General features: G+C 37.9%; 1 protein-coding gene across 4 annotated transcripts in view; it reads right to left on the reverse strand.

The window, feature by feature from the left end:
• Positions 1-27,745, reverse strand: part of AKT3 (AKT serine/threonine kinase 3) — a 153,544-nt gene that overhangs the window by 5,480 nt on the left and 120,319 nt on the right. For all 4 annotated transcript variants that reach the window (XM_083829610.1, XM_083829611.1, XM_083829612.1 and 1 more), the window contains exons 11-13: positions 13,807-14,021; positions 11,066-11,153; positions 831-933 (exon numbers count right to left, since the gene is read on the reverse strand). In XM_083829610.1, coding sequence (XP_083685736.1) covers positions 831-933; positions 11,066-11,153; positions 13,807-14,021 — 406 coding nt within the window. The remainder of the gene's footprint in view (positions 1-830; positions 934-11,065; positions 11,154-13,806; positions 14,022-27,745) is intronic.

Genomic DNA, 27,745 nt, shown 5'->3' on the forward strand with positions numbered 1-27,745 from the left:
AACTATGCTTTAGCACTGGCTTGGTAGTGACTCTGTTAAGCCCTAGCTTGTCCGATTCCTGCGTGTGCAGTGGAAAATGAAGAAATACAAACTGTGGTGAAGTGAAATTCATTCCTACAAAGGCCTGTGCAAGCCTCAGTGCACCAATTACATCTATACTAATAACTTCTTTAAGTGCTCTGAAAAAGCACAGGACTTGATAAGAAATTTAATTTTCAAGTAATGGATATCCACACAAGAGATATCCACTCATCTCTGTCAGTTTGGGGGGGGGGGGTGTTGTTTTTTTTGGGGGGGGGGGGGGGGGGGTCGGACAGGCAGGGAGATGAGGCTGGGGGTTGGTGGGGTCTATGAAGTACTTTAAAATATGTGTGTCTCACTAAACTTACACAACCCCCATTATGAAATCAATAGCAGTCTCCACATGCTTATAGGAGGGTCTATGTTCCAATTTACTTTGCTGAACTGGGACCTTTACTGTCACCCAGCAAACATTTGAAGCTGGTGTTTTCCCTAAGAAAAGAACTACAGAACTGTGAACTCTGTTAAATAATAATAATAATAATAATAATAATAATAATAATAATAATAATATAACAAACAAAAGCATGTCTAACATCTAATATTTCAAGCTTTGTTTCTTTCCTTCCTTTCATTCCTTCTTCAAATGAAGACTGTTTTTGAGAATTTATTTACACACTTTCATATGAAGATTTTTGCTAGTAATAGTGGGAATAGCTTTTCCATTCAAACGGAAGAACTTTCTTACATAGTGCTTTATTATAAACCGATTATTTTTAAGTTATGCTTATGTATAATTTTTGACTTACATTTTTCAGGCGGCGTTATTGTAATAGTCTGAGCTGTAAATTCTTCATCAAAATACCTGGTGTCTGTCTCAGATGTCACTTGAGGTTTAAAAGGAGGTACAAGCTGAAAGGAAACAAGAAACAAAACAAAATTATTATACCTAAAGCCAACCAAACTACTACCAAGAAAGGCATTAAAGTTTTTCTTTTTTCTCTACACCCTAGGTCAAACAAGGAGTTGCAAGAGGGTCCATCGAGAGACAGCTGAGTCTGTAACTCCTAGTAAGAGATACATGTCATCAGAATCATACCCAAAAATACTAGTTCAGAATCTAATAGCCAGACAAGGCTAAATTCAAAGTATCACTTTCACATGACTTGCAGATTAATTGAGCTGCATAAAGATAATTACCTAGAATCTCTTCGGGCCATTTCAATTACCTACATAGCTGTCAGGCAAAGGCACCTCCAGGTACTTGCCAGACCTGCGTGGCACAAACAGCTGAGGCAAAAGGGACAGCACAGAGGGTACAGTAAGCACACTGCATTTTTTTGCAGCAGTAAGACCTAGAACTTTACCTTTAAAAGAAATCATGTAGATGTGAAAATAAATTTTATATTTGAGAAAGGTCAGTTCATGCTTAAGTAAGTTTCCTGAGCCCAGCATTTCTGGATCTGATCCTGTCCTCCACTTCCACGATACAGCACAGTGCTTCCCAGCAGCAGACAACTGGTATTTGCTCGCTGCTTACAGACAGTGCTTCCTCACGTCAGCCTCGCTTTCCACCTTCTCCTCCAAAAGAACAGCCTATAGTCCACAGGTTTTAATTGGAAGGCACATTCACTATGGGATTTCATGCTGTACTGTGGCAGTCCAAAACTACACAGCAGTTTAATATATATGCTATTATAATGCAGTTCATGGAGGGGCCGCCTTTTGGTTTGTAACTTGGAGCCTTTTGGTGTTATCCGCTCACATACAACTTAAACTACAAACTCTGAAGACAGCATATCGACTTCCCTTTCTATATAAATGCATAAGTTATGGCTCACTGATGTTATCGGAGCGTGTGCGTGTTTTTCACTAGTTTCATGTTAATTCTCTCGACTCCAGAACACCAACACTGAGCAATTAAATTCTTAATTTACCCCACATAGGAAGAAAAGCTGCTGTTAACCTCCTCCTCCCACCAGGCTCAATGCACTAGACTCATTTTATGACAGACATGATGTACTTTCAGAAGCTGTCTTTTCATAATCACTTCATACAGTAGTATGAGTCTCCATCATTTTACTATGTTCAATGCACTTTTTTAAGACTTTTTGTACACAGCTAGCCTGTCCTATCAGGGCTGTATTGTGCAACTATGTAGTGCTATAAAACCAGCCAAAGAAAAACCTTGTTCAACAAAGAATAGATCTCTATCCAGAAAATTATTTATCTTAATTCCTAAAAGTTTACTGTTTGTTTGTTTTTATGACAAAGAAGGCATAAAGGAAAAGAAAAAAAAAGATTGAATTGTGGAAAAGTGTATAAAATGGGACACTTAAAATATAATCAACACAACTCAAAATAATAGCAAAAAAGAGAATAATAATAATAAAAAAAAATTACATAAAACCAAGTACTGTAATCTACTCAATTTCAAGTGCCCACCACTGCATATTCTTTTCTAGGACACTTTTATGGTTCTCAGCAACTGTGGTAAACATTAGATAAGCTCAATGTGAAAAAAAAATAATCCATTAGCTAACATGCTATTTTAACAATTTCTCTACTTCCCTGATAAGGGTTATTTTCCCAGATCACTTTTTTTCCCCAAAATGATAATTTATAGGAAGCAAAACTTTTTATCTGAAAGTACCAGCTATTGGAAAACCTTCTTCCTTCTCGATCAAGGCCAAGAAACAATGTCTTTCTAATGGTGCAATACATGTCTCCAGTAGAACAAACCACTTTTGCAATAGGGTAGACCAGAGGTCATTTGTGCTACAACTATTAAGTGAAGAGGAGAAGAAAACACTGACTATGCAGTCTTTAACGATTACTAGTTAGATCAAAGTAGTTAATGAAAAAGAAAAGACAGGCAGGGTAAGATCATAATATATAATAATGTATGGATTTGCAGCTGAAGAGGAAAAAAGTAATGCATTAGCTGGCAGGTTCTTCCTTAAAAGAAAATCTGGTTAATTACTGATTTACTCTTCTTTTTTTCCCTCTTTTTTTGTCCACTGAGATCAACAGGCTTCACTATGACATTAGTAAGAGAAGCACAGTACTCGGGACTCCTGAGGAACAAGTAACTACAACAGTAATTTCAGTCAGGCTTTACAAGCACGGCTAACACAAACGTCACCAGCCACAAGCACATTCTGTAACAGGAGGGGGTTTGGTCCTCCAGTGCCATGCTCGGTAGCCAGGCTTCCAACTGTTTAATAGGAAACTGTTTATCAACACCATCCAGTAAGTCAGCGGCTATGCCACAAGTCTAGATGTCTGGGGAAGTGAAACAAGAAAAACACACAGAACTCCAGTCTATAATGAGAAGGGAGGAACCTGATGCAGATTTACGTCACTGGTGCTACGGGATTCAGTCATCTTACAGAAGTACCTTTCGTATTTGAGACATGAAAAGCAGTAGGAGGCTTCAGTGGCTGTAAACACAAACCCTGCAGCCATGTGGCTGGTATTTACACAGGTTGTACCTTCACATACACCAACACTGACAGCCTAGGGGAAAGAGAAAATGGCAGCTGAGAGCAAGAGGCACAAACACAAGGGAGAGGAACAGGAAGGTTTCTTCACTCTTCCCACATGCTCTGCCTCCTTCCCTCAGCACATCATCGCCACTGTCCCAGCTGGGAGGATAACCAGAGCTGGGGCTCATTCCTCTCGACCTGCTCTAACCCCTCACAACAGAACAGCCGAGCCTAAAGTCTCAGAGTTGCGCTGCAGGGGCCTGCTCTGCCCTCACATACACATCTTCCCCTCCAGAGATAAACTCTCTCTCTGGCCTCCACATAATTGCTTGGATACCTTCAACACAGACTCCCCAGTTTAAAGGGAGAGCCTCTAAAATAATTTACCAGTTGCTGCACAATTCCTGTCAAGAAACAAGGAACTGGCAGGCAGTGCTTGGGTATCACCTCCAGAAGAAAAAGGGACAAATGGGATAAAATGCTTTCCTAACGCCCTTCCACATAAAGCAGGAGCAGGGAGCACAGTACGAATGATGTGCACAAGTGCACACAGAAGGACACCATACCTCCACAATACAGTCAGAAGATTAGAGGCAGAACCATTCACGTGAGACAGATTTTGTAAGCCATGTCACCAACATGCCAGGCCATGCTACAGAAATTTGGCAATTATCTTGCTGGAGGGATGCCACCTTTGTTCATTAATTGTCAGATTTTATTTAAAAGCAGAAAGTAAAAATCTCCCGAAATTTCAGCTGTAATGAAACTGTTAGAAAGACGAATAAGATGCAACTGCTGCAGAGATAACCACTTACACTGACACAGGGCCTGAATAATAACCCAGAAACTTCTCCATACAACCCGAAAGCTTTAAGCTCAGAGGCTCAATGACAAAGAACAACGCACACAATACTGAGTACAGCTCTGATAATCACAACATGAAGATGTCTCTCTATACCTAGTAATAACTTGCGATCTGGTGCCACAAGGAAATGGCATCTAGCCGCTCTCACCACAGCTTCTCCCCACTTCTGACCTGAGAAGTCAGAAAGTCCAAAAGGAAAATGCGAGCACTGCGAGGCACACAGGGTAATGGGTGTCCAAAACCAACAATACCAGCTTCAGTTAAACTCAGCCTTGTCAGCCTGTGTGAGACTTGTGGTGCTTGGTCCTGGTCCTGGCTGCCTATCTTCACCGTGTGACAATTTGCCCTCTCGTAGCAGCCTGGTCCACTTCAGGAGGAGGACACTTGACCAAACAGGAGAGTTACATGTTCAGCACTCAGCAGTTGCCTCTAAGAACCAGAAATACAGACCATGTGTGTTCATGAGTTACACACACGTGTACAAATAAAGAAATGAAAAACTAAATTCAGCACTGAGTTAATGGCTATAAGAGATGATGTTTAACACAAATCCCATTTCGCACCTGTCAGTCTGAATCTGCCCCAGCCATTTCCAAGGTTCAATATTAGAAATGACAGCAGAAGCAGTATCAAATTCTCAGTATCTTTACTACCTTTAGGAAGCAGCATTCCCACTTGGCATCCATCAAGAGCACCATGTGAGGACCACTGTTTTTCCACAATTCAGGACCCGGTAAACTTGCCACTCATCTCTTGGGGGAACAAAAGGGGTAGATACAGTACCTGACTACTGCAGTCATGGCGATAAACAGACAGACTGTGCTACACCTTCAGCTTTTTCACTCTGACTAAACAACTTTGCAAATACTTCAGTATGAGAGAAAATAGGTAACGTTATTAGCTCAAAGATGATCACACAGGATCAGTTTGTCTTGGATTGCACAGGAAGTGGCTGAAGCTACTTCCCAGAGTGACTGAAGCTACCTCACAGAGTGACTGTGAGGGACCTGGCCTGCCAAAAGAAAATTGTCATGCTTAAGAATTGCAATGCGATCTTCCTTCTCCTTTTAATTTAAAAGGACTTTTCCTTCCAACGAACTCAAAATTAACACAATCATAAAAATCTCTTCCACCAACAGCCTGCAGCTGAATAATACTATGAGATGAGTGTTAAAGGCATATGAGGTGCAGATATACATGAACCCAACTGAATTACCCAAGGCATTTAAATAAACTAGGTAACTAAATTATAACCCCAAAACTCACAAACACACTAATTCTTTAAGTATCATACAAATATTAAAGAGTGAGCACTGTTGTCCTGTTTCAGTTTTTAATCATGAGAAATAACTGTTTGACTCTTACGTATGGTTTAACTTGAATATGACATTGTGAGCTGTCCAATTTAAAAAAAAAAAAAAAAGATTGCTGTTGCATCCCAACATGTTTTCCTCTTTACTAATGAATTACAATGTATGAGATGAATTCTGCTTTTCTCACAGCTTATGTATTTTGAAAATGTATTATAAAAATAACTACAAAACAGATATTTTAATAATGCCTTGTATTGTCATCATATGCTGTATTTCAACAGTTGCCATCTAGTTTATTATTCAGGTCTGACATATGTCAAAAATTGTGTCAAATGTTACAGTTCTTTCTGGCTATGAAAGTTAATTATGTATTGGTAGTTAAGTGTTCATAATCTGATGTCCAGAAATCAAACTTCCTTCTCTGTTAACCTTCCCTGGAGAGCTATGTTACCAAAACTGCAAAGCTGTTATTCTCAAGAATCAAGCAGAGGAGACGGATTAGCCTAATGAGAACGGCAGAACACGTGCATTATACAGCGACAAGAGAATGGGGTCGCGTCACTGCAACGCACCTTTGTATTTCATCACAAGCAGGCTCGGCTTTAAGTGCTGAAAACATGTCACGATTCACAGACTTTCCAACTCAAAGAAATATGTATTTGCATTAACAGACTAGATAACATACTAAATGGCATTCCAAGTAAACAGCCTATTTTCACGTAAACCGAAATTCATTATATAAATGAATATAAGAACCAAATAACACAATAAAGAACCTTAAAGAGACACTAGCAAAGCCTGTCTCAAAATCTAATTTTTTTTTCTGATGCATATCTGTCAATGTGTTTCCTCATTCGTATCTTCTAAGCTCCCTTCAAAGCAAATAGTTGGTGATCCTAAAAATCATGCAGATACTAACAACACAAAACCTTTAGCTCAGTTTTCAACAGTAGGCTGTCAACAATACTTTAACTAAAAATATGAAAGTTCTTTAAAGTACTGATTTTCCTTTCCTAACGATACTGTGCGTCCTTTTTCTGACACTAGCTCAGTTACTCAGTTACCAAAGGAAACAGGAGCTGATGAGCACTCTGTCAGTCTGTACGTCCTTCCCTAATAAACTCTGAACGGTTGGGCAAACGCACCACGATGGAGCAAAGACACAAAGACCACAAAATTATAGAGTTGAGCTCACTGAAGAGAAGAGCCATCCCCAGCCGCATCCCACCCCCAAACTGGTTTCCACTGAGCATCAAGCTGCTCAGCAAGTACTGCCGTGGGGACTGGCTCCTCTGCCCCATGCGGGTGGCCAAGCCAAAGGACAGCGGGGAGCCGGGACTAGCCTACGAGCCCTGGTAGGAAACCAACCACGTGTGCTGTGGGGTCAGAGGTGGTCCCAGGCAGCCTGGAGGAGGCAGAGCTGGGGTTTTAGTGCAGGGGGACACACCACATACGCACAGGTTCATCGGGGGGATTGCCCATGCTTGAACCCCATTTTCCCAGCAGCTGATAAGGCAGAGGGAACTCGTGAGCCTCGGGGCTACAGCAGCAATGGCTTGTTTAAGGATCAGACACCCTTATGTTATACTCTCCTCTTTGTAAATTCAAGCAGCTGGGCGAAGAGGTGGTAATCAATCACTAGCTGTGCACGTACAGTTTATAGTATCACTGGAAACTCAATGAAAAGATCAGACTGGTTAGCAGCTTTCTGATCTTTTCACTACTTTGCATGGCAACAACACAAAAGCAAGCAACAAGGGTCATTTCTACAGGCTTTATTACGCAGCGGGTAATTGTGCCAAAATAGTACGACTCAAACAGCAACTGCTTAGAACCAGATGTTGGCATTTTCTTATTTCCCTCCTGCCCCTTCCCTTAAAATCTGATACACAAAAGCACTTAAATACGCATTCAGCATTGTAGTTATGTCACAGATTTTGCCAGACCTGAACCCAGAGCTTTAATCATGGGATTTCATCATCTGTTGTGGTTGTGCCTTAAGTAAAGCAAAAGCCGTCACAGCTGGAGGATAAGGAACAGCTTCATGCAGCTGTCCGACTTCACGCTGATGTAAGAGAGGTGCCTTGGGCAGCACTGCTCCGCCAGTCCTCAGCAAGGTTGGGCACCTCAGCTGCAACCACTGCTGCCATTTGCCCCTACTCCCCTCCCAGTACTAACAAAGAAATTTGCTCCAGGAATAACCAGAGACACTAGCAGAAATCAGAAGATATATGCAACTCAGCCCAAACTCCTGCACAGCTTCCTCCTCTTTTTTCCTCCAGATTACACACAGGAGGAAACCCAGAATTCGCTAAAAGGTCTGGATTTCCTCTGACATGAAGCTACCCAAGTGCTTCAAGCTGCATGCCTGAAGACATACCCAAATTCCTACCTTTAAATTAATGCCCATGTGTTTCTCGTTCAGTGAAAGATCCTAGACAGAACATCTGACAATTTCAGAATATTTTTGCAACCCAAATAAAAATACTCTAAAACTATTCTTAAATGAGTAACAGAGAAATGTCAAAAAGCTTCCTGGTTCTAGCTAAAAATAAAACAAATAATTTATTTAGAAGTATACGGGCTTTTGAAGTCTTCAGAGTTTGCCAAACTATTCAATTTCTCATACTCATGCACAGAGACGAAAACTCATCAGGGTTGAGCTGATCACAGGAAGAACCTGGCACAGACTGCTCTCTTTCATATGCCCTCATGATTTTTCTGCCAAAAATAAACACATCTGATCGCAAATGCTAAGTACTATACATTTTTCACTTAAAGGCAACGACCTTCTCTGCTCCAGTGTACCACGCAACATTTTATTATCATTGTGAAGTACCAAATTAGTTGAATTAGTTAGCAGTATCAGAGAGCTAATAATTCTGTTTGACCATTTGGATCCATTTGACCTGACAGAGCATTTGACCTGACTGTTTGCTGCATGAAACACTCGAAGTTTACAGACAGAGAATTCTGTCTCTAATCACACCAGTAAAGAGGTACGCTTGTAAGTACAGAGATGTCCTTAATCTTGAGTAAAAACGATAAAATCAGTGGCACAATGGCACAGCGTGCACATGCACAAAACTATTCCCCAGAAACTACTTGGAATCCACATGATTTTTTGGTTTCCATTACTCTGAATGTGAACTTCAGTTCTTTCGTTACTAACAGAAACACATGCCTGAAATGCAGCCAGAAAATTACAGTTTCATGGTGCATAAACCTCAAACAAGAATACTGTGAAATACTTTTACTATGCAAATGATTATATCAACTATAAATTTAATCAAGTGACCCTACTACTAATAATAAACAGCAACAGAAAAGCAAGCATAAAGGATAAAGCTATCTGAAAATCAAATGTGTTTGATGCATACTCCTGAGTTATTTTAGAAATTGTATCACACACCAAAATCTCAAAAATTTTCACATAAGCATTGTAATAAAAATGCTCAGTTAAAGTTCATTAAGCTTATTATTATGCTTTAAGTTTACATTTCCGAGCACGGTCTTCCACTCTGCATACTTCAGAACTGGTACGACAGTGCATGCACAGGAGGGACGACTGGACATCTCAACCAACCAGACAAATGGCTTTATAGTAGCAATAAAACTATTTTGGAATTAAACAGAAAAACGTACTGTCAGAAGTAATTTTAATGAGCTATTTTTCCCATAAAGAACACATTGCATGTCAATACTGCACAAAAATAATTCCTGTGGTCCTTGAAGTTAACTGAGGAAATCCAATTCATTTTTTACTAGCAAATTTAGTTTCTCAAAGCAGCAGTGGACAGAGTAAACAAAGAGTGACTGCAATTTCTCCAGTTATAACACTCCAATAAGCCATATCCACCTCCACGAGCATAAAGGCATACATACTACCCACGTTTATGTAGAAGCAAAATACCTCCATTTATTTTAATAGCTCAGAATAAGATCATGACTCTAAAGCACTTGCCATGTTGATTTGGAAAGATTCGAAGCACATGCTTGTAAGTTAAGAGTATATATATTTTCTTAACTGAATTTGATGTTGAACACAGTGTAGAATTGAGAACTCGGTTTCTAATGCAAAACAATTACAAAATCTTTTTCAACAGAGGAAGAGTAATGTAACAGCTTTTTCTTTCTCATTCAATCACGGCACATGTCAATCCAACCAGTTCCAGGTCCTCAACTTCCATTTTCAGATTTTATCCTCAAATACTTCTCTGCAATGTCCTTACACAACCAACCAGTAACCTGATCAGTATACTTGTCCTGATTATTTATTTTCAAGGTTCTTGAAACATCATGATACTGCCAGGGAAAAATCACACTTGTATCAAGTAACTTCAGAGAGTACCATATTTTGTATCATAATATAAGGTTCGCATTTCAATTCTGGTATTTGTCAGAGAAATACCACACCAACAACCACACATTTTTAAAATTCCAGTTCAACAACAACTGAAAAAACAGTTTGTAGCATTGACATTGGAGCATAAACATATTCTGCTCGTTCGTATGTCTTCCATTTTCCTTTTTTTTGAACAAAGCAAAAGAGGAGAAAAATTTTAAAATTACGCAGCTCAACTGGCAGATTAACAATATATAACAGTTGGAAAAAAAAAAACAGAAAAAAGACTTCATCAAAATAGAAGGGTTTTATAGCAACAAGAAACTTCTTACACAAGTACTGAGAGAAAATCAGCTTATGTATATAAAAACAACTTAAGTCAAATTGAGTTTCACTACTTAGTAAGATAAATTCATTTTCTAAAATCATTCCCCAAGTGTTGATCATTGCGGGAACAGGACTGCGTTTAGACAAAACTGTTCAAATCCAATTCCCAGTACTCTCTTTCTCCACAAGCTGTTTTGGCTCAGAATTATAATGCCATTTTAATTTTCCTATATATTTCTCTAAAAATTAGTTTAAAAAGATATCTACTTAAACACAAAAAATCAGAAAGTAGATTTTTGCTTTCAATTTCTCCATTATAAAATTTCAATAAAATCAATATTTCAATAAAAGGCAGAAATAAAATTCAGGAAAAAAATCCATTTTTTATTTTTTATCATCTTCTTGATTCATACACCTACTTTTCTCTTGAACACCCAGGAAGAAAAAATTTAAAGGAAAAAAATTGGACATTCACATAACAAAAGAAAAATCTGCACTGAGTTTAGTTTGGTTTGCAAAATTTATTTTTGGTCCAGTGGCAAATTGAGAAATGAAAGATTAAGTAAGTTCACCTAGTTCAGAATAATTATTTGCATGTATTAACATGAAAAGTCGCAAAGAAAAACATGGTTCCAGAGAGCAACAGTTCTATGACTATCAACAATCTAACAGAAGCCAGACTATTCAATGTCATATAAAGACATACCTTTTTATCATATACATCTTGCCAGTTTACTCCAGCAAAGAAACTATGACGCATGATTTCTTTTGCATCATCTGGGCCTCCACCAAGTCTAAAGAGAGAATTTAAAAAATCATATTAAACAAGCATTACTCTTAAAAGGAGATTAAATTACTGTAATTGTTAGAAAAACAACAATTTCTGAATATCCAGGAAAAATTCTGACCTATTTAATATGAAATTCTCACCTGTTTAATATGAATTCACGTGATATCAAGATAAGAAGCGGTAACAAAATTGTCCAAATCACGTTCTGTTCTATTTGATTATTCCAACTATGGTGTTCATTACTGTCCACAATCAGTTTTTAATAATCCACTCATTTAAAAGACATACTTAATTTTAGTTTTCTTGAAAGACCAACTAAAGTTCTGGCACTATTAAAAACCAAAACCAACCTAACAGCACTGACACAAAATTTTGCCAGGGAGGTGCCAAGCACTGAATCAGTAATGATTCACACATCATTTTTATACAGTGTTCGCTGCTGTTGCATCTGGGTGCTGTAACAATTAACAAATTACCATAAAATAGTCTCAATCTGAGTCAATTAGTATAAATTAATAAATTGTAGGCCTGCTGAGAAGGTTATTTAAAGGCCATTGTAAATAACCACACTATTCACTGTGGCCCATAGCTTGCCAAAGCCAGACTCTGGCAAATCATCTTAGGAAGTGAATTCCACCTACTTTGAGTGAACTTGCATGGGGTGATTTGAGCTCATGTAAGCAGTCACTGCTGCCAAAAGAGGAGGGTCCCTGCCCATACCTCTCCCCTCTCACTTCCAACTACAGCATCATTTTCACTGATCGCAATACTCACTGGAGTCCGAGAGCTGAGTCAGCTCACTAACGTGGAAGAAAACTAACCCTACAACAAGAAAACAAGAACGAACTGGCATTTTTTTGTTGCTTTAGCGAGTCAATTTTGACTCATCAACAGGTTCAGTGAGCTCCCTTAAGCTGTTGTTGGTGGAGATAGAGCCACACATCCAGAGGAAGGAACCTCTTCCCCTTTCAACAGCAGGTGGACTTCAGGACTGCTCAGCTTTCATCTAAGTTCTTCCTAAGTCCAGCTATCCTATGGTCTAACTGAAAGAAGTTGCAACAGGAAAAAAATAGTAATAATCTTAAGTGAACAAACAGCCCATAACTGTTAAATACTAACAAGGAGAATGACACAGGCAGTTTGTGTTTCATTAAAATGAATTGCTAAAGATATAAAGAAAGTTTTTAAAGCAACCTTTTAAGACAAATTCCTCTCTAAAGCAAGGAGCAATAATTCACAAAATTACAGAAACATTCTGGACAACTACCTCAGTCCTGTAGTGACTGGATATAAAGTTATTCTCATTTCCATGCAGTATTTTTCTTTGTTTCTCAGCTACCCATTACAAAATTCTCTACATCTCCGCTAAGCATCCAAGTCTGCAGTCTCCAGACTTCTCTCAGTATCTTCCCATCCAGCTGCTCAGAGAAAAGCTGTGCTGCAGTTAACCTCTGTGCTCCTACCCTATTTATCAGTAGCTAGCACCAAAACTTGAATATGAATAAGCTTGTGAATATAAGTCTGTAACAAACACCACTGTCTGCAAAGATTAATTACAGGGAAGTATCTCTTCAATTCTAAAGGTTAATATATTTGATGGGTCAAACTGTTTGGAGGTTAAAATGCATTAGGAATTACTACAGAGACAAATTTTTACTTTACTTTCCATGTATTTATTTGGTTGGTCACAATTTGCTTTTAGTACATGGAGTAAATTTAGTTAAAACAGATATTGATGGGCAGCAACGGAAAGGCTGACTGCTTGTACTGTCCTGGCTGCTACACCTAGCTCAGTGCAGGTGAATCCCTCAGAGGGACATGGTGACTGGTCCTGCCCTGAGTGCCAGCAAGCACATGCCTGCTACAGAAAACTTGAGTACAAACTGAGGATGAAGGAGGACTAGAGAAGAGAGAAGGACACACAGAGGAATGTCTGCAGCCTAAGGGATCAAGAAGACCAGGGAGACTGGGAAAAAGAGACAAATCTCACTGATTTACAAAGACAGAGATTTGTTTTGGAACCAGAGGGACTGGACACTGCCAGCCCAGTGCGGGAGGCACTGGAAAATAGATCACCTAGACAACAATCCTTCAGGAAAAAAAACACAACTAAGGGGCACAGGCAGCAGCTGGGTGATGCTTGCTTCCAAACAATGTACATCTCACACATAAGATGTATTATCTAACAAGTTTATAGTTTACATGATCTAATGTGTGTTCTTTTTACGTGCTTTAATAAAACTTACCTGTGGCAGCTTTTATGTGTCTTCAGGCATGATCACTTCCAAGAAAAAGTGGTTTATTCCCATTAGGCATTATAGCCAACTCAGGGCTAATTCATATTCTGAAAAACAATCTAGAGCACTCCCTTTGTTCCAGTACAAAATCTAAACCTGAAAAGATCTGACTTTGTTGTGAAGGATTAAAAAAGTATTCTCTTCCACGTCCCTTTTCTCCTTTTGCTTGTTAAACTCACTGTTGTATATTATTGATGTACTGAAAAAGTGGAACTCTGAGGCTGTCTGGCTGTGTATGGCCCTTTCCTATGACTGAAAGATCCTTCAGTCAGGAAGACCAGGCACCACTGGCCTATTTTTACATTACGCAATATAATCAGAGTATTTATTATCACTGTATACCTAAGTAATTTTACTTACCGCTTATTTGGATCTTTTATCAGTAGGCCTGAAAGTAATGATTTTGCATCTGCAGATAAAGTTCGAGGAAATTTTATGTCTTCCATTAGTATCAGTTCAAATAGTTTCTCATGATCTTGGTTGTAGAATGGTAATCTTCCACACATCATTTCATACATGACAACGCCTAATCCCCACCAGTCCACTGCACGACCATAGTCATTATCTTCCAACACCTACAACAGAAATCAAAGCCAGCTGCAATACATGCACTACTTCAGGCATGATCATTTCATCTATTCAATGCATCTCTATATGAATGTGTTTTCTTCCACACCATGCAACAAGGTTCATTATGTTCCATGAAGTAGTCCAAAACAGCTGAACTGTACTAGTGCACAGAAGTATGGCAACATTTATACGATACTATGTTTACCAAGATACTGTATGTTTATATGATATTATATGATCACAGAAATATAATGCTTATATCATTTGTTAATATGATAATGCCTCCAACGTTGGGTATCTTATCTTAAAAACAATTACTCCACAGTCCTCCTCTCAGGAGCTCTAGAGAATCGCAATAAGGAATCTAAACAGCATCTCTTGACCTCAGTAGATCTTTATACTGAATTACAGAAATGAAAGCAACATAACAGCGTAGACCCATAATGAAACCATAAGTGATAAGGAAACTAAAGGTTACTATATGTATACATACATAGTTCAGATTTCTGTGCATTACTAGGTGATCATACCCTTTCATTCAAAAGTCATAAAAATTAGAACTTGATAAATGGTAACACAGAGGGCACTACAATGGCGTGTGCCTAAATTGCCAGTATTTGCTGTAGAAATGTATTTTAAAGAGGCAAAAACCTTAAAACAAGAAATTAGATGTAAATAATGAGCAGAAAGACAGACCAAAGAAATGTGCCTAATATAGATGGACTGTATTTATAAAGAATTAAAGAAATTTCCATGGTTTCTGTATCACTAAAAGGCAGATTCTGAAAAGCAGCACATATGACTGATTAAAAAGCATATACTAATCCACAGAAAACAAATGCCTTTTGCAACACACCGTTGCAGGCAACCAAAGCCACCAAGAGCTTACCCCATTTCAAACAGGAAGAAGACACACAGGAACTGTCATTAAGATACATGCTAGAGAAAGCCCATGGATGTGTAGTAACACCTTCAGGCTTCAAGGAATAAGGCAAACTCTAGCAGATCAGAAATAAAATTTTTCCATGAGCATGTTATATTGTGACTCTCTGAAAAGCGTAAGAATACTTCCAATAATTTCCTGTGAAGCAAGGGCAGACACAGACCTCACCCATCGGGGGACGCCAAGTGGCCATGACCACATTGTATCATACAAGGACATGCGCACTACACCAGCCAGCCCTAATGTGGGGTGTAGAGCTCATTTATCTGCCTCTCCTTTTTCTTCCGCAGTGAATCCAAGTCCTGCTCTGAAGTATCTCCTACATGCTATTAGTAGAATATACATCTGATTCAGCACGGCAATTTTGACAATCCCACAGTAATTAATGCATTCATATTCCTAGTTTTCACTGTCCTTAAGGACACGTAGTAGAAACATGATGAAAAGAAGTGTATTGCAAATCCCTCTTGTGTATATATGATTAAAAAATCATAAATATTAACACATTAACACATACTATTTACAACTGTGCCAAAACACACAGACTCGTTACATCATTGATATTTCTAAATAGAGGGTGAAATTTTGGAAAGTGTAAAACACAACAAATTATCTGAATAAGTACATATGACAAAACCAACTAAAATAACTCCTGCATTTTAAAATTAATTAAACATTCTATGAGTTTCAGCATACTGCAAGCCATTTGCTGAAAAAATTTATATGAAATCTGTGTCACTGGTCTTTAAATCACCATTTCTTCTGCCACAGAATAGAAGCATTATATATTTTTCTAATACATGTATTACCACTGTTATTATTTCTCCTATTTGTACCATTAGCTATACTTTTCTTTTGAAGTTACTAAAATACGTAAAATTGCGAGGCAGTGGTAGATTCTTTTTACAAGCAAGCTGAGGTGTGTTTTGCACATATGATTTACAAAAGAAGGCAATGGGAACATAAAACATTTCATTCTCTGAGCAAGACAAATCACATGCCCAACAGCTAAAGCAAACCGTATCTGGGGCTTTACCTAATTTATGCAGGAATTTACCTAATAATAATAAAAAGTATGAGCAACCTTTTGCTGCATTCCCACAACAGCAACAAAACAGTGGTACAAAGAAAGAGCCAAATGTGATTTTTAACCTCTTTTTACATAAAATCATAAAAAAGCATAAAAGCTGGATTAACTGCCTCCCAAACCCGCATATCACCAGCCGGGTTCTCATCCCCAGCTGGCAAAACTGGCAACTCTTTATTTTTGTTTAAATACCTGGTTTACAGCCAGCCAGACAAGCAAGAGCATCAAAAGGGTTTCGTTTAGGCAAAAGGAAAACAGCCTGAAAACAGTATAAATAAAGGAAAATGAATTTCAATTTATTTTAATATAAATGGAATAAAATTGTGTTTAATGTTTTCACTGTAAATACACACAACTATTTTCTTTAAGACATTTCTATTCCTCATGGTGTTAAGAAATCCTACGATTTCTGGACTGTAAGAAATCAATGAAAGTGTTGGAGTCCAGCAACTCCTATGATGAAATCTATACAATTACAGTAGGCACAAGAACATGTCTATACACACACATCTATAGCATTACAGGGTCCTTTTCAAACAATTCTTGGACTTTAGGGATTTGGTTTTAATTACACTGAACACAGGACAAGAAAGCTTCAGCCCAGTGCTAAACAAACGTGACATAGTTGCATACTTTGTACCTATGAGTGATTAAAACTTTCGCATGTCAGGAGGTGGATGCCTGCTTTTAGAAATGTCTCCTTAGGTTGTGAGGGTTGGCAAACACCTATTGCTCTCCTCCAGTATGTATGGGGTACCCTTGTATACATGGGGTGCCCATCTAAGCACCTGGCCAGCCTCAGCAGAAATTTTGGTCTCTTAGACTTTGTACACTGCTCTCTAAAGCCACCTCCATCATCTCCATCCAATTCCTGTTCTGCAAGGGCACACAAATCTGTCTTTAAGACAATGCACTGTCCTAACAACCCACTTCCTTCACAGTTGCAGCAGGGAAGGCAGCAGGATCACCAAAACCATCATAAAAGGCACATGCTCATCCACTCTGATACTTGTTACAAACCAGTAGGTTGTTTTCTAGAGGTATCAAACAGAAGGATCACATGGAACTCATAAGCTACAGACAGAGCAGCTACACTGAGTACATACTCCAGTCGGGTGTATTTTCATGAAGTACAGATGAAGTTTACATGCTTTCTTCCTCAAAATTAAAAAAGTCAAATCATTCAAGTATATGACTTCTCTTCCTTCATCTGCTTCTTCTACCATTACACATGAGGTATGAAAATTCCAAGCCACCTCATCAAGATCTAGTGGAAGTTTTAGGAGATGAGAGCTCCAGTGCGATGTGATTTCAGTGTCTGGATAACATTCATAGTCACTCATCCCTATTTTACACCTCACATCCAGCACTGTACCAGTGACTTCCCAGTGTCAAGTAAAGCAGGAGGTCTGCTGAGTGATGTTCAGTTTGGATGATGCCATAGATTATGAGAAATAAAACACAAGAAGTGACCATCGCTTTTATTACTTGAGGGAATCTTACTGTTTGTTTTTAGGGCTCTAGCTCAGTGACTGGTTCTTCCAGAGGCAGCACCAGCCCAATGCACACTTTCATTTCTCTTCCCTCACCACAACTTCACTTACCTTGCTAAAATTATGCAACACTACGTCAGAGAGTAGACCAGTACTAAGAAAAAGAAAAAGAAAAAAAGTGTTTCACCCTGGGTTATTCAACCTGAATCAAGTCTTTCGGCCTAAGTCACTAAATAATTACGTGAACAGCTGTAGTAGCACAAGTGAGAAGGCAGAAGTGGAAACCCCAGGGCAGGTGGTGTGGAACATAGCATTGCCACCGAAAGAAATGCTTGTCACACTCCACCCACGGTCCTCACCACAGCAGTTACAGAGACTCTCCCAGCTATTCCTGCACACAGACAGCTGCAGCAGCCGTTCTCGCTTAATGGCAAGACGAAGGGCCTGATTCCCTTCCCGACCTGTATTTCTCTAAAGCGCTCTCACAGTACAACAGGGCTCCAAAGTGGGCAAAAACTAATTGCTGCACTGAAACCATTGCCATTTTAATGGGCGTTGATGCTGCTTTAAAACTTACATCTGTAATAAGAGGACATAGCCTGGATTTATATGGATGCTTTTAAAAAGCTGCACAGGTGCTACTAAAGTTTGTATTTTTCCAGTTTTAGATAAACATGCAAGAGGTTAAATAACATACACACTTTCTAACAACCAAGAAACATTAGTCAGGCGTCTGCTTCCAGGCATACGCAGGTACTTTAGTGCTTTTATGGATCTTTTAGATGCACTGGACAATATTATAGTTTCAGCTAAGGGAAAGCTATTTATTTACCTTACAACTTCATTTGTATTGCGCACAGAAGGCAACAAAGCACTGCTCTTATGCTTATTTTACATTAAAATCTCAACACTACCTAAAACAGTATTTGTTTCGTTAGTCAGGAGCTATATTTAAGAAGCATTACATCTCTCTATATACACACATACACATATATACGTTTTAAAGAAAGCTAGACAGTAAATAGGGCAGTAGTAGTCCATGCCACGGTTTCTCATGCTTTAGAGCACTGCTCCCAACTCTCTCCAAAATTTACTGGAATAGCAGGGAAAAAAAGCCACCTGTAAAAAGCGAAAAGGAAGCATTCACCAGAGATTCCACTTTCCTGAAGGGTGTCTGCACCCTTCAGAGTTGCTGGTAAGCATAAGCCAGTAAAAGCAATGGCCAAGGATGTGTGAGATAGTGTTTCATAAACAGAGCAAAGACCATCAAGCCCTCCATACAAAACTCAGAATTAATTTCACAGACTGAACTTTGTGCCTGCAATGACCCAGGCAACACAAACACACTGCAGGGCAATAAAGACTGCAGCAATACAATGTTTTTCTCCTTGTATGTAAGGATTTGTTTTGCTGACTAATAACTACAGATCAGAAAAAAATATTCTTTTATTTTAATTTAGTGGAAGAAAAAAAAAGTAATCTCCTAATACTATTCCCCACTGCTGGAAAATATTAATAAAAAACATTAGTATAAGGCAAGTTTTCTCTCACACAGAAAACAAAATCCATTAAAAATAATTCCTCTACTTCATTCATGATTGTAGATTTTCATCTTTAGGCTCATCAATCAACACGTCTGCAAGCATCCTTTGTTTATAGGAACATCACTCCTTTAAGAATCATCATAGAATCGCTTGGGTTGGAAGGGACCTTGAAGACCATCTCATTCCAACCCCCCTGCCACAGGCAGGGATGCCACCCACTAGATCAGGTTGCCCAGGGCCTCATCCAGCCTGGCCTTGAACACCTCCAGGGATGGGGCATCCACAGTCTCTCTGGGCAACCTGTTTCTGTGCCTCATGTCCATTTAATTCTTACGGCAAAAGTAGTGAAAATGTATATTTTATTGTATAGGCTCCTTATACCTTCAGTAGCAGAGCCAAAAGTTTTCTGACCTGCTGCAACTGTTTGTAGATATATCTGCAAACTCTTATTTACAAGGGTTTGGGACAAAGACTTACGAACCAGGCAGTTAAATGAATCAGACAAAGATAAGTCAATATAAACACATGCAATGCGCATGATTTTGTGGAGGAAAAAAAAATAAAAATTGGAAGGTTGGCAGCCTATATGAAACCTATGATCATCTAAAGTCAGTCGTATTTCCCCTCGATTTCAGTGAAACTAGGATTCTCTGATATGTCAGTAATCACATAACACTGGACAAGGTGTGACTGCCTTGGACACAAACTGAGCTCAATATAGAAAAACCCTTAATTTTATTTTTACTGCATTTTCTTGAAAGAAAACATCTCTGATAAGCAGCTTCTGGAAGATTTTTTGGTTGCACACCCAAAATTCACATAACCAAGAACTATACTTCCCACAGGACACTAAACATTAATTATTTGCTATAACTTCTGGACTCTACAAACTGACAAATATAGCAGTAACGTTGCAAATGAAAGGCCTCATATAATTTGTTGTTGATCTTCTACAAATGGTTGTCAGCATTGGGTTTTATTTTTAAAAGAACGGCTTCAAAATCTCATTTTGGTACTTTGTGCTAGATAACTAAGGCAACTTAATGGGAAAACAATTAAATTTTTGACCTAGTTATGGTTACTCTTAATATATTATATGTAGACTCTCCGATAGGACATTACAAACAAATAGCTTGCTCAATCAATAAATTCGACAGAACAGATGGGAAAAGATTTAAACATCTAAACAAACTGTCTGCACACCTATGTTGTGATAGAAAACTGAGAACTTGGATACACCAATGTACCGTTAATTTAAGGGGAAAAAACTGTTTTCAATTAACCTTACAGTTCAGGTGGAGTGTATGTTCTGTAAGCGTTCCTGGTAACCCTTCACACATTTTTATTGCTGCAGGTGTTGGTCTGCTAACAAATATTCATCCACATATTACTCAACAAAAGTTAAAAAAGTGTATTTGCTAGAACTTTCTAGCAATTGCAGTAGCTACTGCAACAAAGAGAAAGTTTATGACCTAACACTAATGAACTAAGGTTATACACTTTTTTTTTAATAGAAACAGATGTTTATGCCAAATATATGAAAATCCTCCCTACAGAAGGGTAAGTTTGCCCAATATTACACAAATTTATTTACTGTAACTACATCTTCTGATGAAGAGGGTAAGCATTGCTTAAATGGATGCTCATTGTTTGTGTTACAGGGCTGAAAAGACAAAATGCCAAGGTTATAGATATCCTGGGAAATGGATATCTGAGAATTAAATAAAGGAAAAAAGTTTTCCAGTACTGCTCTAAGTTTTGCAGATTGTTTTTCTCTATTTTTTATCTATGAACTACTGTTTTACTTCTGGTCATTACACAGACAATCTCCCTAATACTTTTTTGTTCTACGGATTTCCTACATCCTACCTAGTCTCTCCTCATGTAACCTTAAAATAAATAGCAAACTAAATTTTTTCATTCACAGGCATACGTTAGGCTGTGTCAGAAATTTTACGTCTTGGTATAAATATGAATTAAGCAATGCCTCCAAATGCCTGAGCAAAAAGCATGCAATACTAATAGTGCTCAACCTTCTAGAAGGGATAGTACCTACAACATAATTTAAATAGAGTTTAAAAAAAGAGTTAAGCTATTGCACATGAAAAAAGTATTCTAACAAAGAACTGTAAGACACCAGTTTAAACCCAGCAATCAAATATAATATACCAAAACAGACTAAAAAGACCCCCCAAAAGTAAAATCTATTCAATGCATACACACAACCAAACCAAACCAAACCAAACAAATAAACAAAACCAGAGATGGTAAAATAACTGTTTAGTCTGGAGAAAAGGAGGCTGTGGGGAAACCTCATTGCTCTCTACAACTGCCTTTCCGGTAGCTACTTTTGCTACCTGAGGTTGCAGCAAGGAGGGTGGTGGTGTCTTTTCTCAGGTGACAAGTGACAGGACACAAGGAAATGGTCTCAAGTTGCTTCAGGGGAGGTTTAGGTTGGACATTAGGAAAAATTTCTTCATGGAGAGAGTGGTCAGGCATCGGAACGGGCTGCCCAGGGAAGCGGTGGAGTCCCCATCCCTGGAGGTATTCAGGAGATGTGTGGAGGTGGCACTGAGGTACATGTTTTGGTGATGGGACTCAGTAGGTCAGGCTCATAGTTGGACTTGATCATCATGAAGGTCTTTTCCAACCTAGATGATTGTCTGGTTGTATGATTGTGTGGCAGTTCTCTCTCATGTCTCTGCTAGATTTGTACCATTGTATGAAAAACTGCAGACCTGTTAATATCTCTATTAATCATCACTGTAGTGGCAGTAGAGTCCATACCATGCACTACTATAAGATGCAACACATGTAAGAAATAACAAGTAATAATAATATCGTGATAATTCTTTCTGGTTGTTCATCATTCTTGCTGAAATAATTTTGAATTTTTACATACGTTAAACAGAATTTATTCAGCTTTTGTTTATGTTTCATTGCTCTCAAATTTTTGCTGAGATGGAAATAATGTGTGTATTGATTAAATGATAATTAATGAAAAAAGCTTCAAGTATATTATTGAGACAGTCTTTATAAGAATTGTCATACTTGTATTACACACAAATGGGTTTTTCATAAGAAAATCTCTCTGTGCTTTTAAGTCCTGGTTTGAGTACAACAGTTTATTTATAGGCAACATGAAGCTAATCTGTTTTCTAGTCTTTTGTTTGTTTTATTATTTTTGTTTATTTGTTACATCTTTCCCCCTGAGAAGTCTGATATTGCTTGTGGACAATTAGTTTTTGTGTCTGGTGAGATTAACCAGATTGCATGAAAATTCAAATTCATGTTACATCATTGGTTATCCAGTTTCAGGTGAAAGTCTAGCTCCTGTACTAACTTATCTCCTGTTGTAGCAGCTCTTCTCTATGTGTAACAGAGCAATGCTTTCATACACTCATCTTTTGATCTTGATGCTGGTGATTGCAAATAAATAAATGTTCTGCTCTGGATACCACGTCTTGTCCACATTCCATCATGTTCACCTCAGGGCCCTGCTGGCAATGCCAAGCTGACAAAAATGCTCAAATTCAAGTTACTAGCATTTCTGATGACTTAGGCATGTAAGATGATACAATGCAGTACACTAAAATATAGTATGTGATAACAAAACGGAAAAAAGGCCACATTTGAGTTTTTAATGAGGTACTAGCATTTCAAGATAAAACAACTTTTTGCATTTCCATTTCCTTTCAACATAAAAATCAATTTGGTATTTGGAATTCCAGTGTAAAGAGAAAATTCCACGTTGTAAAATCCCCATAAATCAGAAGGGAAACTATTTTCAGGCATTTGTGCTCTTTCTCCTCCCACCCCCGACTGGTCTTCACCCAAAAGTGAAACGTAGCCAAATATACAACAGACAGCTGTTCAAGAGCACACGCCAACACTAAACCACATTTCCACAGGTAAAATAAATTCTATTGTGTCTCTACTAAGAATCAGATTATGTATGAAGCATCTTGGTAAACAGAGAGTAAACAAACTTGAACTATCCTTTTGAAGCCAAAAGAAAATTAGTGTACCAGAATATAACATAACTACAGTGTTTTGGTACTGAAGAAATAAAACATGCTTTCAGGAAAATGAGTACCACTTTTTAGAAGTAGAGGGGGGTTGGTTTTAAGCAAAAGGTAACAACCAAAAGCAAAATGTTCTCTGTCACCATGATGCAGTAATGCCTCATGCTATAGGTTAAGACAAACACCTACTCAATTATCAAAATAAAAAATAATGATGGCATCAGTGTCGGTAGAAGACTTAGTAATTAAGTACTTGTCGGATTATCAGATCAAATACTTTTTAATTTATAGAGCAAAATACATTTCATCCACTGAAATTTTTTTAAAGGTATCTTTTTTATTATTATTATTTACATAACAGATACTTATGTTAAAACTCCATTAAACTAATGCAAGGGAATATGCAAATGTTCAATCCTCATGCTAGCGGTAGGTCTATTGGATGTGGCAGTCCACACACAAAACAGCAATATTATTTTTTGTTGATTATATCTTCTCTTCTTTCTCAGCCTTGTATTTGCCTATATGACAAATATGTAATACTGCCTGTTACAGATTAGCTCTAGTTATACAGCTGTCCCCAGGAAAAGTATTACATGCTTGTATACATGCAACACTACAAATAGGTGACATCAAAGAACAACTTTTCTGACAGCACTCTTTGAGCGTGGAAAACAATTGATTTGAATGCATCATTTTAAAAGGAAGAAAAAACACGACTTCCACCTTTTCAAGTCTCTGGCTGATAAAAATTAATATTCTGTCCTCAGACAAAACACCACCATATGACATATTTTCCTAAATATACATTGAACACTTGTAGGTTCCATTTCTTTCTATCAGTAAAGTTTGAGGGTGTTGTGGGTTTGCTGGTTGATTTTCTCTCTTTTTTTTTTTTTTGGTGGTTGGGGGGGAGAATGTAAGGGGGGCACTCGATTTTGTTCATTCTAACTTGGCGATCAAAGAATTTTTATTTTTACACTATTACAGAAGTGCATTTTTCTAGGTTTCCAAAACCACCTTATTCAACCTTCCCCATCTGTCACCATCTGCTTCTTTTTAGCATGTACTTTTTGTGTGATCACATAAGCATGTGAAAAATAACTAACATTCAGATGATTGTCTGCTGGTACATTTGAGGACTGGGCATAATAAAAGTGAACTGCCAAAACGTACTTAACACTTCTAATTTTGTTGGGTCTTGCATGTAAGCTACATTTGATTTTCAAACTGTTTTACAGTTGGAAAGTTGATCAGGTACTCTAACTCAACAGTAAAACTGAGACTACATAATTAGCTCAGCACTAAAAAGATTATATTCAAAGACAGGAACAAAACCCAGAAATACATCCACACGAGTTCACACATCCATCTCGACTGAGTCTGTCTGCACAATGTTGCCTGAGGCATCGGATAAGATGCTACAAGAAGCTTACTTCTGGACAGTCGCAACCTGTCTTCCTTCTACGCTGCCAGAGGACAAGGAATAAAGGACTCCCATAATTACAAGGGTGTATGAAATCTCATGGAAACACTGGAGGAGCAAAGAAGCTAAGACAAGAGTAGGAACGCAAAGAAATTCAGTGCATTCTTAACAACACAGCAGGCACTGCTTCTGGGTGCAAAGTAATTGGAAATTGCCACCAAAGAACAAAATGCCCTTCTTAATCAAATTTTACTATAAAAAGGACAAAAAAAAGTATAAAGGTAAAGAAATATATTTACTTCCTACCCTCAAAAAAATAAAATTACCTCACTCTAAGAAAATTTTATGTATGAAATTCTTTCCAGCTTGCTAGAGCACAACTACAGGCTTCAGGTTTTAGCATAACCACTATGCACAACATTACAAATATATTAGTACTAATACAGACAATTTGGTGGACTGTCTCCTTATCCTTTCCTGAAAAAGAAAGAATCAAGTGAAGTGAAGAAAATAAAAAGAATCCCACTAGCAACTGAAACTATTCCCTCCGCCAGATAAACCCCAAAAGCCACCAACAAGTAGGCTTTATTACTGCTCGCCAGAGGTAACTCAACATAAGTGAGAACTCGCTCTCTACAGCATGATGGAAGATGGAGCACAAAATAGTCAAAATAGTCTCTTTTCCATTGTTTCTCCTAACAGCACTGTTCCAACTCTTGAAATTCATACTGTTCTTAAAGCCTTGTGAATGCAGGTGCCATCTAGCAACATCTTAACAGATGCCTTACCTTAACTTATGCCATTTTCCACAAATTCCTTTTTTCCCTATCTACCTTTATTATCCAGGGATACTAGAGATGGAAAATGATGGCACATATCTATTATTTATATAAAAGCTGCAGAGAATTTTAAAAAGCGCGTTACTTAAATGCCTCCATCTTTAAACTCAAATGACATTTAAAGGAAAAGGAGATAAAAAGGAAAGTGCTTAAGCCACGGCAAAAATCATACCGCCCTTCAGTTCCTCTATATTCCTGGACAAACAACTCCCCAGCTAGCTCCTCTCCATTTTAATTTGCTCATCAATTTCTACTGCCTTTCCTGTCTCTCTACAAAACATCTATTAATTTCTGTTAAAAGAAAATTAACAAAATGACGTAATTGTTTTTAGTTTAGATAATGCTTTCTTTCTTGCCCACAACCATGTTTTCCTCCATAAGAAAAACCTTCTCATCTCTAAGTTTTGTTATCTGACCCAGCAATCTACCTGTGAGATCATTAGATTCCTTTTCTTTATTTCCTTTCTCTCCTGTTAACCTTCCTCGTTATTCTCCTTTTTATTTTTACTGAAGTTCATCTCTTCCCCCATTTAAAAAGTAAAAAGAAAAGTTTTTTTAAAAAAAAAAAGTTTGGGCTATATTAGCCATGCAACTTCATTTTTTCTGTTCTCTAACATGCTTATCTCTTTACATCCTCACCTTAGCTTATCCCTCTCAATTGGTACCAGAGTATCCAGCCCTCTCTGTTTGTCCGTGATGCTGGCACCTTCATCAAATTCTGTGCAAACAAGCACCCTCATGCTTTTCTCCACACCTTCAGTAATATTCACATCGCTACTTTTATCTGCGTTAAAATCCATCTTTAAAACACAGTTTTGCAAAAGCTTAAAACACCAGTTTTCATGCTAGACTGTTTCACTGCATTCTAGGGGTTCCCTCTCTGCCTACGTCCTTTAATTTCAGCTTGCATCAGACAAGCTATGTGCTAGATCATCTTATTCTCAGTACGAAAATTTACCAGACTGCCTTTGGTAAGTAGCCTGATGCAATATAAGCAAGCGCTAAAAGAATGAAATAAATGTATAGCTGCAGCAGTGACAAAATGCTTTTTCTGCCTCTACCACCATATAATCTGCATGCACCACAACATTCCGTGAAAATTCAACTGCAATTACCGTAAAACACGGCAAAAGTTTTTTCTTGCTATGCCAAAATCTGCAAGACAAATTACTCTGATTCAGACTGTGCCTGCAACACAGGGCACCATGCTCCCCATTGCTTAAATTCAGCCACTGACCTTCAATGGCCAAGTTCTACATTCTGGATCACTCACAAAACAAAGCCATATCCTTCCCAAAAAGTAAAAGCTGTAAATAAGAAATTAAGTGAAATGTGAGGAAAGACAGTGGTTGCTTCTTGATAGAAGAGTTTTACCTTTCATTTTTATGAGGTAACATTCAGGGAAATAATTGATTACATATGAGCTCTCTCATTCCTTTTACTAATAGAAAGATGATTAAAAAAAAAAAAAGCCAAACAAGTTTCAGGTAACATATCTTAACATTTCTCTCATCTCATATATTCATACTGAAACCATCCAATGGTTTTATTATAAAGCAAGTTACAAAGCATACAGACCTTCTTATGCCTATGGACAAAAGTATGAATCTAGTCTTGACTTATTTATTGTTGTATGTTGTTAAGTGATCATAAACTGCATAAACTATATTAAAATGGTTTTGCTGGTTTTTTTTTTGTTTTTTGTCTGTTTGTTTTAAATAAAAGACTACTGTTCTTACAGGAATGTATTCATATATCTACTCTGTGCTTCTACGCTGATTTAACTTAACTAGGTCCTACAATTTTCCTGTTACGGAGAAACACATCAATATCATTAATCATCAATATCTATGAGGAGTCATTTAAATAAGCATGGAAGTCTCTTACAGTCTTGTTCACAGCCAAAACATCCCATTTCCTGTTAGTGAAAAGATACAAAATTAATTTCTGATATTTCATCTTGCATCTCCCATGACACCAAAAATTAGTACCACAGTGACTGCCCTACTCTTGCTAAAGGCTTGCTGTTACACTTGCTGCTAAGGGCTTGAGCTGAAATGCAGAAAGTGTAATCTCATATAAGAAATTACCTTTATACATGATCAGAGCTACAAGAACTTTTATTTCTCTGCCCAAGTAGCTTAATTTCCTGAATATTCTGTTAAAGAAAGTAGACTCTAGAGGTCTGTATCTTTATTAACAAGTCTTTGATCCTTGATGTTCAACTGTAAACCATCAAAATCCAAACTGCTTTTAAATGTCTCACAGGTATGTTTACAAGTACAAGTACTTTCTCAGTTTTACTCTTTCTTTATTAAGCAAATGACATTTTTTGGAAAACACAGACGGTCCTGTCCTGCCTTTACCACTGC

The sequence above is a fragment of the Anser anser genome (genome assembly GCF_964211835.1).
Source record: "Anser anser genome assembly, chromosome: 3".
Classification (NCBI taxonomy): Eukaryota; Metazoa; Chordata; class Aves; order Anseriformes; family Anatidae; genus Anser; species Anser anser.